We start from the raw sequence: 15,001 nt of genomic DNA, 5'->3' as shown, positions 1-15,001 counted from the left end.
CATTTTACTTCGATTCCGAAGCCGAGTGCTCATTAATTAGAGAATCTGTCGCTCCGAAATTCTCCGGTAGGAGAACGACAGATATAGTAGTTATGCGAGGAATAGGAAACACCTGCGTTAAGAGTACATCCCAGATCTTATCTACGGTACGCATTAACTGTTTTACATTGGAGATAACCTTCCACGTTCTGGCCGATAGTCACTTGCATTATGATATCATGATTGGCCGCGAGATCTTAAGCCAGGGTTTTGATGTAACTATTACACGGAATAGCGTCGATATTTGTAAAACGAAGACTATTGATGCCTGTAGTAAAACCTCCGAGGACGAGATCAATATCAATGCGGTTGACACTGACGTGGTTGGTAATGATAAAAGTCGGTTAATTTCTGTTCTCAAGAAATTCAAAGATTCATTCATTACGGGCTTCCCACGTACTCGCGTAAGCACGGGCCAGTTAGAAATACGGTTAATCGATCCTAATGTTACCGTGCAAAGAAGTCCCTACCGACTTAGCGAAGAAGAGCGTAGGATAGTGCGTGAGAGAATAGACGAGTTAATTAGAGCAAAAATCGTGAGGCCGAGCAACTCACCGTTCACGAGCCCTATCTTACTTGTAAAGAAGAAAGACGGCTCAGATAGACTGTGCGTAGATTTGCGGGCATTAAATAAAAATACGGTCGCGGACCGGTATCCCCTACCCCTCATCGCGGATCAAATCGCGAGATTGCAGAAGGCGAGATACTTCATTAGCCTGGACATGGCCAGCGGATTCCACCAAATCCCCATTCATCCCAATTCGACGGAATATACGGCGTTCGTTACACCCGACGGGCAATACGAGTACGTGACTATGCCGTTCGGATTGAAAAATGCACCATCCGTTTTCCAGAGGGCCATTCTCAACGCCTTAGGCGACCTCGCGTATTCGTTCGTTGTTGTTTACTTGGACGACGTCCTAATTATTGCCGACTCAGTAGATCAAGCCCTAGAAAGGTTGAGCACCGTATTAGATACCCTCGTGAAAGCCGGATTCTCCTTTAACTTTTCAAAATGCTCCTTTTTAAAGATATCGGTACTCTACTTGGGATATGTAATTCGTAACGGAGAAGTCCGTCCAAACCCGGGTAAAATACAAGCCTTGAGTTCTTTACCTGCACCGTCGACCGTCACACAACTTAGGCAATTCATAGGTTTGGCCTCTTATTTCCGAAACTTCATTCCCAAATTTTCACAAGTAATGAAACCCCTGTACGCACTTACCTCGAGTAACAAGAATATACCTTGGACGGATAGGCACGAACAGATAAGATAAAAGGTAATTTCCGTCCTGACTGACGCGCCGGTGCTAATGATATTTGACCCCTAATTACCCCATAGAACTACATACGGACGCTAGCTCGGAAGGATATGGAGCCATTTTAATGCACAGGGTCGAAGGTAAAAATCGAATAGTGGAGTATTACAGCAAAAGAACTAGCCCTGCGGAATCTAGGTATCATTCCTACGAATTGGAAACGTTAGCAGTTGTAAACGCCGTCAAGCACTTCCGTCATTACTTACACGGACGAGAATTTCTCGTTGTCACCGATTGCAACTCCCTGAAAGCATCCAGTAATAAGGTACACTTGAACGACAGGGTTTACAGATGGTGGGCTTACCTGCAAACTGTTACCTTTGACATTATGTACCGGGAAGGTAAACGAATGGCCCACGTAGATTTCTTTTCGCGAAATCCCGTAGACTTGGATCGCAGTACGTTCAGCAAAATTGTAGAGAAAGAAATTAACCTAACCGAAATCTCCGACGATTGGCTACTAGCGGAACAAAGTCGCGACCCACAAATTTCCGAGATCGTCGATAAATTACAGAACGAAGAGCTCGCGGAAGACGTCGCGAATACGTATGAGTTACGGTCCGGCACCCTTCATCGTAAAATACAGAGAAAAGATAGAACTCTCTGCCTGCCCGTCGTTCCGAGAGGGTTTAGGTGGTCTGTTATTAACCATGTGCACCAGTCCATTATGCACTTAGGTTGGGATAAAACGCTTGAGAAACTGTACGAGTATTACTGGTTCGAAGGAATGGCGAAGTATGTTCACATATTCGTAGAGAACTGTCATGCTTGTCGAGTTTCAAAGGCAAGTTCGGGTAGAGTACAAGCCGAACTACACCCCATACCTAAGACCAGTATACCTTGGCATACGGTTCATATGGACATAACGGGCAAACTAAGCGGTAAAAACGATTCGAAGGAATACGTCGTTGTGTTGGTCGACGCCTTCACCAAGTTCGTATACTTGCACCATACCCGTAAGATAGACTCCATTAACACCATTAAAGCGCTTAAGTCCGCTATATTATTGTTCGGCAGTCCCTGCCGGATAATAGCGGATCAGGGAAGATGTTTTACGGGCAAAGAATTTCGAGACTTTTGTCAAGATAAATACATAAAACTCCATTTAATTGCGACCGGAGCTAGTAGGGCCAACGGACAGGTAGATCGTATTATGAGTACGCTAAAAAACATGTTCACAACAATAGAAACCACCGGGCGGTCCTGGCAAGACGCGATCGGGGAAATACAACTGGCCTTGAATTGTACCACCAACCGCGTGACTAAGTCAAGCCCATTGGAACTACTAATCGGTAAAACAGCGAGACCCTACGGCTTATCCCTACCCGACAATATCGAAGAAAGAGAAGTAAATATCTCCCATGTAAGACAGCAATCATCGAGAATACACCTAATGGCTCCATTCACAACCAACACACCAACTGGCAGCTCTTCAGAGAAGTCTTTACACACTCAACCTCAGCCTTCACCCCACTAAAAACAAAGGAAGATATCGAAGCAGCCACGGAATACTTAAACACGAGCATAATAAACGCAATCTGCCTCTCCACACCGACAAAGCCATCTAACAGCAAACAAGAATATCCCCAATACATACTAAAAAAAATAGCAGAAAAACGTAGACTAAGAAGAGTATGGCAGACCCATAGAACACCGGAGGACAAACGCAAACTTAACAACGCAACTAGAAAGCTATCCAGAACCTTAAAAAACTATAAAAACGACTGTTTCCATAAATACCTCGCCAGCTTATCCCCCACAGCCGACGCCAACTACTCACTATGGAAGGTCTCCAGGAAACTCACACGCCCCCCACAAATAATCCCACCTATCCGCCGTCCGCAAGGTGGATGGGCACGAAGCCCTATAGAAAAAGCCGACCTGTTTGCTAAACACTTGTCAAAAGTATTCAAACCCCATTCCCCCAAAGCCGCCGCGGACGTTACTGAATACCTGCACACCCCCTTCCAAATGTCCCCTCCTATCGAACCCTTCTCCTCTGCAGAGACTATAGAAACAATCAGTCGCCTAAACCCCAAGAAAGCAGCAGGACACGACCTAATAGGCAATAAAGCAATCAAGGAACTTCCCACAAAAGGGATAGCACTCATCACATCGATTTTTAATGCTATCCTTCGCCTGGAACACTATCCTAAGGCCTGGAAAATCTCATTGATTACCCTCATCCCTAAACCCGGTAAACCGATATACGAAACCAGCTCCTATCGCCCAATCAGTCTTTTACCTACCCTGTCCAAACTATTCGAGAAGATGCTCACGAACCGACTCCTTCCAATCCTAGAGAACTTGAAAACACTCCCAGATCACCAATTCTTCTTCCGAAAACATCATTCTACAGTAGAGCAAATCCACCGCTTAACTCATACGATCAGCCAAACACTCGAAAAGAAAAAATATTGCTCAGCGGTTTTCCTAGACATCCAACAGGCATTCGACAAAGTATGGCATGAAGGGCTACTATACAAGCTTAAAAAGATCCTACCTCACCCCTACTACTCCATCCTAAAATCTTACCTAACCAATAGACAATTCATGGTTAAATGCCTAGACGCCACTTCCGCAACATTCCCAATAGAAGCCGGCATACCCCAAGGTAGTGTCCTCGGACCCCTACTGTACTCCATCTACACTGCCGACCTACCTATATCCAACGATATAACAATAGCGACATTTGCAGACGACACAGCGCTATTAGCTACCCACGCAGACCCGGTAATAGCCTCATCCACTCTCCGGCGAAGTCTCGACTCCATGGAAAAGTGGTTTCACAAATGGGGCTTCAAAGTCAACGAAAAGAAATCCTCACATGTAACCTTCACGCTCCGAAAACAAACCTGCCCCCAGGTCACCATCAACAATGCAACAGTTCCTAGCAGGGACACAGTCCGATACCTGGGCATGACCCTGGACAGGAGACTAACGTGGAAGACACACATCTCAGATAAAACGAAGCAACTAAAGGACAAACTAAAAAAACTCTATTGGCTCACGGGCCGACGCTCCAAACTAAACATACAGAATAAAATTACCCTCTACAAGACCGTAATAAAACCTATCTGGACCTACGGAATCCAACTATGGGGAACAGCAAGTAACTCCAACATTGAAATACTCCAACGCTTTCAATCGAAAACGCTAAGATCCCTAATTGACGCACCTTGGTATGTAACCAACGAAACCATCCATCGCGACCTCAAGATACCTACAGTCAAAGAGGAAATAGCAAAATATAGCGACAGATATAGCAAAAGAGTCAACAAACACCGAAACCCCCTAATCACTGGATTACTCGATACGACGGACCAGATTCGCAGGCTGAAGAGGCACTACCCGCTAGACCTAAACGTTAGATTCATTTAATTATCCAAATTAAGCATATGCACTTACTTATAATACTTATAAATTACACCTATCTATAATAGGTATTAACTTATTGTAAATAAACAGCCATGTCACTGCGCCACGCCAGAAAAATTACTGAAAATTCTCAACGCGAGAATTGATTGTAATTTCAACAAATAAATAAAAAAAAAAAACGTGCATTAACGTTTTCAAATCCATTTTTTATTTTCAAAGAACATCATATTTGTACTCGGTATTGCCAGTAAGTATCATGAAGAGACGAAACGAGTATCTCGAGTTAAGTATTGTTTAAAATAGTATATAGACATCTAGATATAACATTCAATGATTTTTCCCTCACTTATTGTAAATTATTGATATTGTAAAATTATAATTGTAAAATTATATAGTAAATGATATTGTAAAATTATATAGTAAATGATATTGTAGAATTAAATAGTAAATTCACACGATGTTTAAATAATTCGAAATAACGATAGACCAAAACCTGTTTAAACGAGACACAAGAATTAATCGTGCATTTTATTAAAAAGTTAAGTACGGATAAAAGAAAGAAAATTTTCGAACTTTTTTCGAAAGAACATACATGTAGTATCGTGGACGAAAGGCCTGGGCAATATCGGACGAACTATGAACAGTGTCGCGAGAGCCGAGGCGCCGTCGGGCCCATCAATGTGTCATCGGTCTTTTCAAGTGCATAGTTTCGTGGAAAAGACCTACGTGACCCTGGCCACGAGCGTCTGCGGAACACGTGTGCGGTGGGCCTAGGAAAAGGACAATAGAATGCGACACCAGTCAGTCGAGAAACAGAGTGCGAGTTGAGAAACAGAGTGCGAGCGGAGGAGCCGAGTGCGAGTCGAGCGGAGACGCAGGTTGCGAGTGGCGTTGCCGAGAGAGTGTGGATTGCGCTGTGTTCTGTACGTTTGGTATGAATAGTTCAAGTTAAGCCATAATCGTCTTTTCTGTCTGATTAACATCTCTATTGTCCACTCTTTGTAAACATATTACATCACGATATTACATACATTTATTATACAACATACATACATTTATTATATATTGTATTCTTTCAAACACAATAATACCTTCCATAAAGGAGCACAGCTCAGATGAGACTTTTTATAGTTAAACTTTTAACGTACTCATAGACACGAAATTTTTTTTTTTAAATAGAACTGTTACATTTTACGACACGTATAACATCGAACATTTACCAACATAGCGATGCCAGCGTACATATATGTAATATCGTGATATAGTATATTTACAAAGAATGGACAATAGAGATGTTAATCGGACAGAAAAAGACGATTGTTGTTCAACCTGAACTATTCACGCCAAACGTACAGAAAACAGCGCAACTAAATAACTAGATAGCGACTCGACTTTTACTAAAACGCAATCAACACTCTCTCGGCAACGCCACTCGCAAAACTCTGTCCTCGCTCAACTCGCACTCCGCTTTTTTAATCACACTCTGTTTTTCGAATGACTCTCGTTCCTTTGTCTTTTTCTTAGCCCCACCACGCACGTGCTCCGCAACCGCTCGTAGTCAAAGTCACGTAGGCCTTTTTTTGCGTAACCTATTCGACCGAAAGACCGACGATACATCGTTGGGCCTGTCGGTGCTTCGACTTTCTCGCGACATTGTTTATAGTTCACCCGATATCTCTTAGGCCTTTGTTCCACGATACTACATATATATATACTGGTGTACTGGTCATCTTTTTTCCACACGTTTTTAGCTTTTTAGCTGTTTGTGTATGGGCGCCTAATCAGCCAATCAGAAATAGCCGGTATTCTATGAATTCTTTTCTTCAATGCTCGAAGAGCTGGATATTTATCCAAAGCTGATGCCCCAAACATATACTCGAAATTTTCAAGGGCCGCTGCAAACACGAAGTCCGCCCATGTCGTCTGAAAAAGGGTTTGTATACATTTATTTTGTACCTCCTCTATTAAACAATTTTTTTAATTTACCTTGAAAAATGTGAAAAATCGAACTCTTAACTAAAGATCACTAGCTTTTTAGGAAGAATTTGGATTTTTATTTTATTGTCAGAATTTAATGGATAATTTTAGAAACTTCAACCTTTGGAGGTATTTGTTAATTAAAAATGACAAAACTGGTATTATGTAAAAAAGAGTAATGTGTATCCTGAATCAATGTCGAATGGAAATTAGACAGTTCTATAAAAATAATCCTTCTCACGATTCCACAACTTCATAGCTTAATTAAATACAATTCTTCGGCGATATAATTACAAATACATTTACAGGAATTGTGTAATATGATAAATATCTCGTTAAAGAAATTGAAATCGTAAATTCCGCGGATAACCAGCGTTTATCATATAGAGACAGGGATTTGCAAAGAATAAAAGTTGTAGAACGTTGAAAGGCGTTGAGAGAAACGTGATGTTATCCCGTTATTCGTTAACGCAACGCAGTTAAAAAAATCCCGTAGGAAGATTACGATAATAGATAACCTGAGTCGAGTGTTTGTCGGGGGATCTAAAAGATTCTTTCGAGTTGAGCGTCTGAGATTGCAGAGAAGAAAATTTGGAAGCCATCGAATTCGTGATGTCGATAGAAATCTTCAGTTGGAATCGTTGTATCATAACGTAGTCTGCTTATTGTCGATAAGACTTTACTAAACTAAAAGTGACTACTAAAAGTTTCTATCCTCTAAATTCTATCTACGATTCTATAATCTAAAAACTGACTTTTGCAAACAAACTGTAACATTCGCTTAACGGAAAGACATACGTATCTTGTTTGTACTCGTCTTTTCACAATGAATTCTTGAACGTCTGTCTCTGTGGTGAGACAAATGCAAAGTCATCTCATCAGTTACTCACCTTGCTTCAAATCTCCAAGAGCATCGACGAGCACGTCGCATATCATCGCATCCCATTCGTTCCTTCCCATTAGATCGTACTTCTTCGCCAAGTATCGCGCCACAGCGTTACTCTGCGCTACCGGTTTCCCGTCTATCTCCAGCACAGGCAGCATTTTATAAGGCATTGCTAAGAACAAACATGGCTCATATGAACACTGTGTAGAGGGAAACGATCGATAGGAAATCACAACACAGCTTCCGAGGCCGTTGCGTTCTTGTGAATAGATGAATCGAAATCATTTCGGTTTTAATCAACATGGCCTAGTAAAGAAATACAGAAATGTCTTCTTTCTCCTTTTTTTTCTTTTCTTACGATTACGATGGACAGGGTATCGCGTGTTTTTGACTGTTGAGAAGAACCTAAAGTTTTTAAAATCAAGGATAAAAGATCGAGTATAAAATTTGTAATTCTCACGGAAAGGAACGAATCTGTCTGATGCGCTGTACTGAATGTACGAGGAACGATCAGTATCGTTTTGCGGGAAGACCTTATGCAATGATAGTGGACTTACAACTGCGAATAAAAAATTCACGTCGCATAATACCAGACACGGAAAAAATATTAGAAAATGTACACGGTTCTTGTAATGAAAATTGAAATGCAAGGAATATAAATCGAATGTCTCTTGCGAACGTAATTTTGTGTTTTACACCGACAGGATTGATTTACAGACTTACGTTGATTTTTGGTTTCTCTATCTGCAAGCGACATATAAGATTATATCGAAGACTATGCTGCGTAAAACTTTTATTATACTATTTACGATAGAAATGTCGCAACGGAAGATCGAATTTTATGTCTGCTTTGTTCTTTCGACTTTTTAGCTATGTTCTTGTTCATTTCCGAACCGATTTCAATTTTTTATCCTTTTTTTCCGACAAGTTCTAAAAATTTTTTAAATTAACGAGAAACGTAGAAGTATTTTTGTATTCCTATTTTAAGTCACCTATTTACGGTTTTCTCAAAATATTCGAAATGCTTCGATTCATTGAAAACAATAAAGATTGCAACACAAAAATTCGAGAATCGTAAATGAATTAAGTTGGTATTCGATAAACACGATATTACGGAAGCAAAACTTAATGAAAAGTTCGACTTTATTCCGTATGAAATTTTACTTTAAGTAAGTTTAGCCTGCACGTGAAACGAAAGTTTTATATACAGAAAAGTTTGAGTAAATGGTAGATACCTGAGAGTTGAACGATGAAAGTAAAAATCGATTCTTCACGCTTACAATCCTTGTATTCAGGCCAGAGTTCTTCGGGGATCCTCTCGTCGGTATACTCGATGCCAGTATATGCAAATATGTACCGTATATGTTCGGCATGACCACGGGCATTGAAGTAGATTAGTTTGTAGGTAGGTTCGTCGCTCATTTTCCTTGCTCTGTCAACTTATCGAGAAAAATGATACAATTAACTCGTGTAATTAACAGACTGTGTGCGTGTTTGTGTGTATAGAGAACAATTTATTTATAGATGGAATAATTCGTATAATACGCAAAATAAATCATTTAGAAGGCTGGAATATGTGTTTTTGAAACAATTAATTATGTCGAAAAATATTTCAAACGAGATATAATTATGAAAAAAATAATAATTAAATGTATGTAAATGTATGTAATAATAGTTAAATGTATGTAAATGTAATAATTAAATGTAATTAGTTGTGAAAAAAATAATAATAAAAAATAAATAAATGTAAAAAAAGAATTAAATGTAATTAGTTTCTTTTTACGCACGCGATATTATTGGCGATATATGAAGGTCAACTTTATTTTTTTAAATAGATATATTTATACATATATTTATAGATATAAATACATATATTATATAGATATAATAGTATATATAATATATATAATAATATATATGTCGAGTCTGAATCTCCGAGTCCGAGCTCGAGGCGCCCACCCGGGGAGGGCTCGCGGGAGGTAGCGGTTCTGCGTTGAAGTTCTCCATCGTCCGGTCGCGCGTGGGGTACCTTTATTGTCGATAGTTACACTAGCGACGAGGGCCTCAGGCTTGATAACGAATCCGTGACCAACGGGAGGACAGGTTCCCTTGCTCTAACTCACACGTGCACCACTCCCTGCTCGTAAGGCACTCGACTTCCTTCACCGATCAGCTCTCTAGCAAGACTGCTCGTCATCCCAACGACGCCACCGAAACAAGACTCCGGTCGAGTGTCTCAGTACACACGATCCTCCGATCGACGTACGATTGCTATCGGTTTGGATACTTGCGATTGTTTCGTTATGGCTATATTAGGCTCTAGGTTGCAAGGTTAGGGTGTTGTCCTGAAGTTCCAGAGGGGCCCCGACGTCCTTTCGTCTCCGACTCGGCCATCCTGACACTTACACGTCCTCGTGTGTGGCCTGCTGGCTTAGACTACCCGTCGGGGCTTCCACCACGCAGGCATCGACCCGGCGCTCGTCCTCGGGGCAATGTTTTTCTTCTCGCCGCGATGGACAGCGAGACGCGATGTGTCCCGGCATGTGGCAGTGAAAGCACAACGCTTTTGATGGTGCAGCCGGTCGGCTTTCCTCCGGGCGTCGGGGGTCCTCCTTCGGTTACCACTTCGCCCTCTTGCGGCATTCGAATGTCGGATGTCCGTAAATACCGCAGTGGCCACACCTGGTCCAGGGGGCGGGTGACCTGCCTCGTTTGTTTCCGGAGCTCGCTAATGATCTCCACGGCGGGGGCGTTGGCCACTCCGTGTATAGGAAGGGCTTCATTTCTCTTTGGAATTGTTTCACCGACGTGATGTCACTCGTGAGCGCTAGTCGTTTAAAACGTTCATCGCGCGAGCCCAGCAGATGGAGGGCGGTGGCGGCGAGTACCTCTTCCCTGGTTGAATTTCGCCACTTCGACCCCAGGAGGGTGATGATACGATTTCCGTACGCTCCTGGTGTTTCGCCGTCCCGCGGTATTTCCTCGGCTACCTTGATTAGCGACGCGGCTGCTACTTCTTGGCCACCGAAGTGCGCGGCGAATTGTTCCTTAAAATCTGGCCAGGTGAGCTCGTCGCCGTTCATTATCTGCGTAAGCCAATACGCTGCCGGACCCTCTAGGGCACGGTTTAGGGCAGAATACAGTGCGCTGTTTTTCAGGCGGTGGTCCCTCATGAGCAGGCCGACGGCTGTACACAGGCGGCTGGATCTGCGTCCGCGGCTTCGGGGTTGAAGCACGGTAGCGATACCCAGGTTGCCCGGTGTCCTTTCTTCTTCTTCTTCTTCTTCTTCTTCTTCCTCTTCTTCTTCCCTAGCGACCGCTTTAGTGCGCGCACGATACTCTTACGATCCCGTACCGACAACGTATGTTCGGATGCCACTTCTGATGTCGAGTCTGAATCCGAATCCGAGCTCGAGTCACATTCCGAGTCCGAGCTCGAGGCGCCCTCCCGGGCAGGGCTCGCGGGAGATTGCGATTCCGTGTTGGAGTTCTCCATCGTCCGGTCGCGGGTGGGGTACCTTTATTGTCGATAGTGACACTAGTGACGAGGGCCTCAGGCTTGATAACGAATCCGCGGCCAACGGGAGGACTATCATATAAAAAGCAACAGGATACACGAAATAATATAATTCTGACTAGGACAACATAAACGCAAGAAGTGTTGATATTGAAAAAAATATTTAATTTTGTATATAAATATTTTCATATTTAAAAAAGTTTCCGGAAGCAGGAAGATTTACAAACAAATAATATCATAAACCGAATGTTTCATGATCCTTTTCTAATTAGAGTGTGTGACAGCATGTGAGAACGTTTCTTAAAAATATGACTTATTGCAATTACTTAATCGCAATTATGAACGATTAAGACCTTCTCACAACGAGGCAATCTATCCAAAGTATAAAACTCGTTATACTTGATGAGAAAACAAATCTCTACTTAGGTTTCATTTCGTTTCATCGCGTTCATAAAAAGTGAATTTGTATGAACACATCGTGCAATTTAGTAATTAGGACCGTTGATCTCGCTGCAACATAGATGGATAGAAAAAAGCCATTTAAAATGATACAACGTCGGGAAGACAATTATGAAAATTATAAATGAAACACAAGATAAAATTGTTTAAGATTAATTCTTCTTTTTTTTTTTTTTTAATCGCGAGTGTTTGCAAACGTAGTTTCAATCTGTTTACAATGATAGCAATGAGAGGAGGATGTCTATGAAAGTTATAAATGCGATATTGAATAACATTTCTGCGAGTGGGTTTGTTTTTCGTTACAAATGTTTTTTAAACGAATCTGCAATCTGTTGGAAACAACGGAACAGTATCGGGACGACTGATAGGGAAATAAGAAAGATCGCGTTTTATTTGAACAGACAAATCTTTGAAATCTATTCGAAAGTCTATTTGAAATGGTACGAGCTCGAAAAGAACGGTGAATACTATAGAAGAAGGATTAATTAAAATTCTTATTAATCTGTACGCTTTGTATATTAAATACCTTGATCGATGCCAAGATAACAAATTATTATACAAAACAGTGAAGTATCCACGTCTGACATTAATATTGAGTATTACCATTACTGTAATTTAATTTTTAACCGATCCTGAAAATTCCTTAGAACGTAAAAGGTATAAAATGTTACTGTGCATTTCAAGATTAAATGCACTGTAATTTAGAAACAGTTATGAAGCGGAAACAAATAATTTATTCAGAATAAGAATTCTACGTAATCATGTTAAAAAAAAACGTACTTATAACGCGTTTAAACTCCAAATATGTAAAGACAATAAGGGAAAAAAATTAAACGAAGAATCGTAAATTCACACAAGATTTTATCCAAAAAAAATTAAGATTTTTTGAAGTACGTACAAGACGGAACACGAACAATAAAAAAGGGATGTTAAATACAAAAAATAGATTGAAATTTGGATTATGAAATATAAAAAAAATGATATTGCATAATTTACAATTATTTTCGATAGCTTACGTCAGTATGTTGGAGTGTAAACTATAAAATATTCAAAAACTGATACCATTTAGACATAATTTAGAAAAACAATAAATTGCGGAAACCGATAGTTAAAACTCGATACGATCGATACTCCAAAACTCTAATCCTAATAATTACTCAACAATAATAACCGATAATTCATGTTGATTAATGTTTGAACTCCATTTTTTTTCTGTATGTGTATACAAATTTTGTACAGTTTGATAAAGCGAAATTAAATTATCATCTTTTTGTACTACTTCAAACATTGAGATTTGTCATCTTCAAGGTCGATTACACATATTTTCATATTGCGGAGTTGCAAGGGTAATTAATTTTGCAATCGGTTTTCCTTTGATATAGATGTGAATACAAATAGCCATTGATTGACAATATACCGAAGCAATTCTAGTTTAATTTGAAGTCATCGATCCTTTGATATTTTTGGAAGAATAGTAAAAGTACAGAGAAAACAAGAAAAAATGGCGTTAACTAAAAGATAGCTCCAATGTATCTCATAAATATTATCTATGTATCATTTGTAAGATGTAAGTGACCAAGATATCGAATTATACAAAAATTGTATGTAATGATTAATACTTGAACGTTACTTACATTTATGTACATGAAAATTTGATCTTTTATTAACTAAGTTATTGATCGACAAAATGACTTCCTACATAATTCTCCGCCTGAACTGAAATGCATATTTTTTTTTACGCAAGCCTTATGTGTAGCTAGCAACGAGCAAACAGATTAATTACTTTACACACGGTCGTATCTTGTTTGCTGTAGGCGAGTTCTCTCGTGTAATCAACGAAGTACTCAACTTTAAAGCGATAACAGAAGAACATTATTGTATCGATAAAAATCATGCTTTTTTCAAAGAAATATGTAACTCGTATTTTTTTTAAAGCAACCCTCATAACGTATTGAATAAAATAATCATACATTTTTTTTTGTTCAACATTTGTAAAATACGATATTATCAAGATCACCAAGGAGGTAATCTTCAATTCTTAATTAATATAATAAAAAACATAATTAATGATTGTTTGATGGTTTTATTATTATCTCTATAATACAAAAGCACAACATCGTGTCAACAGTTTATATAGTTCGTATGTTTCTGTAGGAATACACAAATAATAGTTCTCTATCACAACGTAATCTAAAGGGAAAACCCTAACTAAATGACAAAAATATCGGTAATAACTGGAACTAATGAATGTTAAAAGCAATCAGTATATTCCATACAAACTTCCATCAACACGATTCGTTCTTCATTCTCTCAACACACTAAGACCGCAATCTTTAAACGCTTATAAAACCATAAGCAATCGTGAAGTTTAGAATTCGCTAACTGGGCGTCTCTCAATCCAGTTTTTGATCTTGGGCAGAAGGAGGACCTTTTTCTCCAGCAGCTTCAGATTCTCGTAATTCTCGATCAGATCAGACTTGTACATAAAGTTCAAATAACGAGGAGAGCAACGAATGTTAAATCAGCCCAAGAGAGAGTACCATCGTAGAAGTAGCCGTCATTTTCCTTCACTTGCTGGTCCAAACGTTCTAAAATGAACGGCAGCGTCTCTTCAGCAGCCTTGCGTTTTGCAGCTTTGACCTTCTCGTCCTCCTCATAGTGGAAGGCGGCAATTTCTGAAAATTTGTTTTCAGTTAAATACTATTCGCTAATGTTATACTAACTTGAATACAGTGTTGTGCGAAATTTAAATGATACTGAAGATAGAATTACAATCCTTTTTAATCCTTTGTCTTGTATTGTTGACATACGTGTATCGTTCGATTAAATCAAATATTAAATCGGATTTCAACTAATAAATACCTGAACAGATATGTACTATCTGTTATCAAGATTCTCATAAGATTTATGCAAAACAGCACTGAATACTCACTATGACGAATATCATGAATAGTATCAACAGTGACATCAATATGAAGATTTGCCCAGTCAGTCTTTCCAGCTAAGTCATATTGTTTGGCTAAGTAACGGCAAATAGCTGTAGACTGAGCAACCTTCCTTCTATCAGCTACGAGCATAGGAAGCAGGCCATAAGGAGTCACTAAAAACATACAACTAATAGAATCAAAGATTCTATCGAACAAACAGATTATGATGCTTCTTAAATATCTAGCTTCCTGTTATCTGTTTTGGAAAGATATAATTTAATTTATTGATAATTTATCAGCAAACAAAGGGCATTGTCTCCTTAACAATACCTATTGTTCTCCCACATATCTTATAGAGCAATGGAGAGTAAACAATAATCTCTGTTATACTCTGCATAATTGTGTTCTACTTTATTTAGCTACTTTAGTTAAATTAGGAAAGATGAGATTTAAGAAACAGAACTTCTTTAAATTTTAAGTTTACAGGGCTTTATTTCTG

At 39.5% G+C, this 15,001-nt stretch overlaps 1 protein-coding gene and 1 pseudogene across 2 annotated transcripts; both read right to left on the bottom strand.

Annotated features, from left to right (window-relative positions):
* Positions 1 to 5,772: 5,772 nt before the first annotated feature.
* On the bottom strand, positions 5,773 to 8,485 carry LOC143304931 (putative glutathione S-transferase 6). The gene is made up of 2 exons (XM_076627479.1): positions 7,604 to 8,485; positions 5,773 to 6,659 (listed from the first exon to the last, which is right to left on the bottom strand). Exons 1-2 carry the CDS (start codon positions 7,767 to 7,769, stop codon positions 6,622 to 6,624), a joined length of 204 nt encoding a protein of 67 aa, XP_076483594.1. The 5' UTR covers positions 7,770 to 8,485; the 3' UTR covers positions 5,773 to 6,621.
* A 5,153-nt stretch (positions 8,486 to 13,638) lies between these two features.
* Positions 13,639 to 14,685, bottom strand: LOC143304917 (glutathione S-transferase pseudogene; annotated as a pseudogene). The gene is made up of 2 exons (XR_013061584.1): positions 14,508 to 14,685; positions 13,639 to 14,250 (listed from the first exon to the last, which is right to left on the bottom strand). The product of XR_013061584.1 is annotated as a glutathione S-transferase pseudogene (transcript).
* Positions 14,686 to 15,001: the final 316 nt, after the last annotated feature.

This window comes from Bombus vancouverensis, unplaced genomic scaffold (assembly GCF_051014615.1).
Source record: "Bombus vancouverensis nearcticus unplaced genomic scaffold, iyBomVanc1_principal scaffold0064, whole genome shotgun sequence".
NCBI classification, from domain to species: Eukaryota; Metazoa; Arthropoda; class Insecta; order Hymenoptera; family Apidae; genus Bombus; species Bombus vancouverensis.
The sequence above is the reverse complement of the archived record's forward strand: the minus strand, read 5'-3'. Positions and strand labels throughout refer to the sequence as shown.